This window comes from Bison bison, unplaced genomic scaffold (genome assembly GCF_000754665.1).
Source record: "Bison bison bison isolate TAMUID 2011002044 unplaced genomic scaffold, Bison_UMD1.0 scf7180017864237, whole genome shotgun sequence".
NCBI classification, from domain to species: domain Eukaryota; kingdom Metazoa; phylum Chordata; class Mammalia; order Artiodactyla; family Bovidae; genus Bison; species Bison bison.
Window position 1 is genome coordinate 909939 of NW_011494809.1, and position 6000 is coordinate 915938.

Below are 6000 nucleotides of genomic sequence, written 5' to 3' on the forward strand. Positions count from 1 at the left end.
AAGAATGGGAAGAGATTCACATCTGTAAATCTAGTGATGGTAAATGGGAACCATTTTTATTTAATGACTCCTATTTATTTCCATTAAAAATGAGGCAGAACTGTGATCTAGAAACTGTGAGGCAGGGCATAAAGAACAGGGCTGAAAAGGTATGAAAGAGTCACTGTAGAGCAGGGAGAGCAACCATCTAGAGAAATGTAGGAAGTCAGCCAGTGTTGAGTGCCCACCTGGTGTTTGCGGTCATGAATGTATGGTGATATCAACACGCTAGGCTATGTGATTTCTTTCAAAGTATTAAGGCACAGACAAATTAGGTAATTAATTAGCCTTATCAAGGGTTAAGACTGTGCCAAGGGAACTGAAGAATGATTAAAATGATGAGTTGGGATAAAAGCTGTACTCAGAGGAAAGCAAACATTGAAGGGTACTGATAAACAAAGAAAAAGGTAGAGATCAATGCATTTAGATGTTTCAGGGCAGTAGTACCAAAAAGTGGTCCTTGTTCCCTCTGCTTAAAGTGCTCATCCCACAGGTCACCACACAGTTGTTTCCTCACCTTTCATCTTTACAGAAGATGTCACTTTTCCTGGGAGGCCTTCCCTGAACAGCCTTTTCAAAATTTCAATCACCTAACCCCAGCCCAACATTCTCTATCACTCTATTCTGATTTTTCTTCTACTCTTTTACGGCATATAAATATTATTGACTATCATCAGCCCAAACACTAGAATGAATTTCATGAAGTGAAAAGATTTTGACTGTTTTCTTCTCTGCTGTATCAACCCTGCTGCTGCTAAGTCACCTCAGTTGTGTCCGACTCTGTGCGACCCCAGAGACGGCAGCCCACCAGGCTCCCCCGTCCCTGGCAAGAACACTGGAGTGGGTTGCCATTTCCTTCTCCAGTGCATGAAAGTGAAAAGTGAAAGTGAAGTCGCTCAGTCGTGTCTGACTCTAGCGACCCCATGGACTGCAGCCTTCCAGGCTCCTCCGTCCATGTATCAACCCTAGCACCTACAACAATTTCTGGTACACAGAACTCAAAAAAACACATGTGAATGAACTGCTTACTGAATCAGTCAATCAGTCCCTTTTGAAAGAGAAAAATAAACTGGAGCTAAATGGTTCCTTAAAGAACTCCTTTAAGGATTCTATGATCCAGTAATATAAAATTATTTTTTCAATATTTCCTGATATATCAAGAGGTAGGCAGAGACAAGCATATTCTAATTAAAAGTTAATAGTGAAAACAAATGTCACTCATTTAACAACATTAATGCCTAAAATGTGACTAAAAGAAATGATATTGAATATATACATTTAAAACAAAACAAACCTCTTTCCAATATCAAGCATGTATTACTTATTTTCAGCATCAGGGATATGAAAGGTTCTTCTCAAATTAGAAGTCACAGGGATAAAAAACAACAATACATACTAGTTGAACTTCAGCAAATGTACTCCCAAATACAATTTTCAGAGTAGCACTAGCCATATAGACCTGTTTTACCTCAAAAAAATTTTACCTCTGCTTAGGTAAAAGAACTTAAGAGCAGCTTAGTTTATTTCCCTAGTATCAAAGTCATACATTTCTACAAGGTAATTACAAACACCAACAACTCCAGTAATGTTCATAAATGTGTTAACAATAAATATTCTGAGTTTCCTTAATAAAATATTTAGGTCCACTTTATTTTTACATTGTATTTCAATCCATTTATATTAACATGTCCAAAGGCACCAATAAAATGCCTTGAACTGAATTGATGGCACTTTTTGCTGAAAGGAAAAGTTATAAACATGTATCATAAACCAAATTATTTCATAAAGTTGTAATTATTCATCAAAATCAATATTTTCAAGACCAACATAAAATGTTTACTTGGTAGGATCCCTCCTACAGGAAACATGAAAAGCTCTGTACTCACCTCCAGATTTTCACCATCTGAACTTTCTTTCGTTTTAGATGCAGAAGGAGGGGAAGACACTGGAGGAAGAGGGCTGGTTATAATTTGGGAGCTGAAAAAATAATACACTGATATGTAAAATCCTCTTTCTGTAAGAGAAGATACATATGTTCAGCACAGTTCACTACAAGTGAGTCTGGATAAAGTACCATCTCCTGAAGTGTGTTCTGGGTAGCACTGAGTCACATTAGATTCTGGAAAAGAGGCTCCATAGTCAAAGAATATGGGTGATTCATCTTTGAGATGTATGTGCAAGTTTGCATACATTAAAGTTTCTGATAAATACTACAGTGTTTTTAAAAAGTACATTTTACTTTAAGCCAGTATTTTCCAAATATATTTGGCCACAAGACAACTCCTATCTCTTTTTCATCTTTTAAAAAGCATACAAATTGGTGACCAGCAGATACAATAGTTTATAGTTTACATCCTGTCATAAAATCTTAGAGTTCTAATAAAACACTCTAAGTGGCAAAAGTAAGATGAAGTTAAGTAAACATGCCTAGAGACTGAAGCCCTCTCATGTACAGTGGAAGAAAATGTAAGGGATCTCCTCTCTTAAAAACAGGAAAACACAAAGGAGTCTATATAAGAAAAAAATGTTTTCCCCTCACTGTTTCTCAGTTTCCTTCTAAGTGAAAAACAGCAGATTTAAAAAAACAAAAAAAAGCATTATCATCAACAAAAATTCAGAAATATAATCTTGAACTCATGTGATAATCGAAATAACTGTACTAATCCAGATAATCTGAATTCTAGATCTCATTTGTAATTAACAAATCTCATGATTTCTTCACAAAACAATTTTATACCCACTAAGTCTAGAATTTCTCATACAAATGTTTCTATTTATCTCAAATTTTAAGATTTTATGAAAAGAAAAATGGCAAAGTAGAAAGAACAAGGGCTTTGGAGTAAACTCTACCTAATTTGCAACACAGAAGACTTTGGGAATTTACTTCTCCTTAAGTTCTTCATGTCTAAATTAGGGATATGAACACCTACCTCAGAGGATTACTAATAACAAGTTTAATGTATATGGGCCATCTCCTGGTGTCTGCTACAGAGGTGGGAGTTCTTAACTGTTATTACTGTTAATAGCCTACTTTCAATTCAATTAACAGGTTGCTTTAACTACTAAAGAGGTGAAAAGCAGTCAATAAAAAATACAACTTTACAATAAAAATGTCTGAGTCCACTAATATGCCTCATCTTTCATTTTCTTTTTGCATGAACAGCAATGACATCCAACACTTACCAAGCACCATGTGTCAGACACTTTTCTAAATGCTTTATGTGTGTCATTTAATCTTTCAGCAGTCCTTAAAGATCATTTACTATTGCTGTATCCCCATTTTTAACATGAGAAACTAGGGCCAGGGGCACAGAGAGAATATTTAACTTGCAGAAGTTTACACAGCTAGCAAGTGGTAGAGTTAAGATTTTAACTCAGGCATTCTGACTCTATAGCTTGCTTTTAAAACACTGCCCTATAATACAGTAGTTTGTGTTCTGGAGCACACATGCCATGTTCACTGGTAGAACTTCAAACTTATTACCAACCAGGGCTTGGTACATCCGGGAAAAAAGAAAAGACGACAGTCTGAAAAGGTAGAAAACTATCAGATTTGAAAATAAGTCCTCCCTGGATATCCATACCTATCTATTTCTGCAGAATTTATTCCAGAATTTGACACACTCTCTGACACTGAACCCTGACTATCCTTCTTGGTAGGTTCTAATCCATTCTTTATGTCATCAAAGTTTTCATATTTGAGAGCTTGGACCAGCTGTAATAGGTACATCAACAAATCCTGGAAAGCAAACAAAAAATAAGCCAATATTAGAAAAATGCAAATGATTACATACAAGTTATGGGTATTCCTAAATATCAAGTTAAACGATTTAATCTACCACTTATCAGTTGTGTTACCTTGGGCAGGTCCCAAGGTTTCTGAACTTCTTGGTGCCTCAATGGGTCCTCTTCTTTAAAATGGCCATAATCATATAAACCTTAGAGACTGAGTTGTGAGGATTAAATCAGTTAACAGGAAAAAAGTCACAGAATAGTTTCTGGCACAGAGTAAGTGACCAGTAAACATCTTGTTTAAAATGGTACCCCATTGACATGTATACACTGCTATACTTAAAACAGATAGCCAATAAGGACCTGTACAGCACAGGGAACTCTGCTCAATATTCTGTAATAATCTAAATGGGAAGAGAATTTGAAAAAGAATACATACATGTATATATATAACTGAATCACTTTGTTGTACACCTGAAACTAACACAACACTGTTAATCAGTCATGCTCTATTAGAAAATAAAAATAAAAAATAAAAAGTATCCCAAAAGCACAGAAAAAAAAACAAAAACTAAGAAAAATAATTGAGATGGTTCATATAAAGCTGAGAAATTAACAAAAGATCCTTTTTACAGCAATGGCATTTTAGGTCTAAGATCACATGTGAAACTCCAATCTATTAAGTTTTCAAAGTGCTTCTATTTCATAATGTTTCCTGGTTGGGATTTTTTAAAAAATATTATATTGCTTTTTTTCCCTTTAAGAGAATTTGGAGTTGAGTGAATTTAGAGAATTTGGGTTGTCTCTTAAATGGAAACTACAATGAAGTAGATATTTGAACACTCAGTTAAAGGAAATATTTATTTTCCTTCCAACTATCAAAACTGGCTTGAAGAAAACAAATTTCTAAATCTAAATTTCTCCTACTTCTTCTGATAAACAGTGAGATAATTCATACCGAAAAAAAAAGCATCAGGAAAGTTGTTTTTACCTTTCTGAGTTTTCCCTTAATGTTAAGAATGGAAATATTTTCCATCATACTCTATAAATGTACTTCTTAGCCCCTCCCAATGACTATTAAGAAAACGCCAAAAGTTTTGCTTTCAAAAATAATTACAAATTGAAGAAACTCAACAGCATCTATTATCTTCCAGTTCTAATTGCCACTCAGGCAGTTAAAATTCAATTATGTAGTATTAAGACATTGTGATTACCAGTTTAATTTTAGTCACCGTTCCTTAAGCCCAGAAACCAGGTTAAATCCCTGGCTAAATATTTATATTTATACTTCAGGTATAAACAAATCTTTCCTTCTGTATTTTGTTAACAACTACAGCATTTGTGAGAGTGAAAGTCGCTCAGTCGTATCCAACTCTTTGTGACCCCATGGACTATGCAATCCATGGAATTCTCCAGAGGAGGCCAGAATACTCAAGTAGGTACCCATTCCCTTCTCCAGGGGATCATCACCCAGGGATCGAACCCAGGTCTCCCACATTGCAGGTAGATTCTTTACCAGCTGAGCCACCAGGGAAGCCCAGTATTTGCAATTAATTGCTTATTTACTCTTTGTCATTTCCACCATTTAAAAAATTCCATGAAGATGACTACTTCCCAACATGCTATTTTCCCTTATTTAATACCAAAATATATTCTTTTCATCTTTTTTCTTATACTGACATAGTCAACCTTTTTTACAGTTGCCCAAATACTGACAAAAAGCAATACATGTGATTTTACCATTATATGATTCTTTTCACAAAAAACTAAATGAAAGCTTAATTGGCTGAGGAGTAGTGTTAGTTGCTTCAGTTCAGTTCAGTCGCTCAGTCGTGTCTGACTCTGCGACCCCATGAATTGCAGCATGCCAGGCCTCCCTGTCCAGCACCAACTCCCGGAGTTCACCCTGACTCACGTCCATCGAGTCAGTGATGCCATCCAGCCATCTCATCCTCTGTCGTCCCCTTCTCCTCCTGCCCCCAATCCCTCCCAGCACCAGAGTCTTTTCCAATGAGTCAACTCTTCGCATGAGGTGGCCAAAGTACTGGAGTTTCAGCTTTAGCATCATTCCTTCCAAAGAAATCCCAGGGCTGATCTCCTTCAGAATGGACTGGTTGGATCTCCTTGCAGTCCAAGGGACTCTCAAGGGTCTTCTCCAACACCACAGTTCAAAAGCATCAATTCTTTGTGCTCAGCCTTCTTCACAGTCCAACTCTCACATCCATACAT

The 6000-nt window shown here is 36.2% G+C and overlaps 1 protein-coding gene across 2 annotated transcripts in view; it reads right to left on the minus strand.

Moving 5' to 3' along the window:
• Positions 1-6000, minus strand: part of PIK3C3 (phosphatidylinositol 3-kinase, catalytic subunit type 3) — a 164807-nt gene that overhangs the window by 77999 nt on the left and 80808 nt on the right. For both annotated transcript variants that reach the window (XM_010846456.1, XM_010846457.1), the window contains exons 11-12: positions 3624-3778; positions 1926-2016 (exon numbers count right to left, since the gene is read on the minus strand). In XM_010846456.1, coding sequence (XP_010844758.1) covers positions 1926-2016; positions 3624-3778 — 246 coding nt within the window. The remainder of the gene's footprint in view (positions 1-1925; positions 2017-3623; positions 3779-6000) is intronic.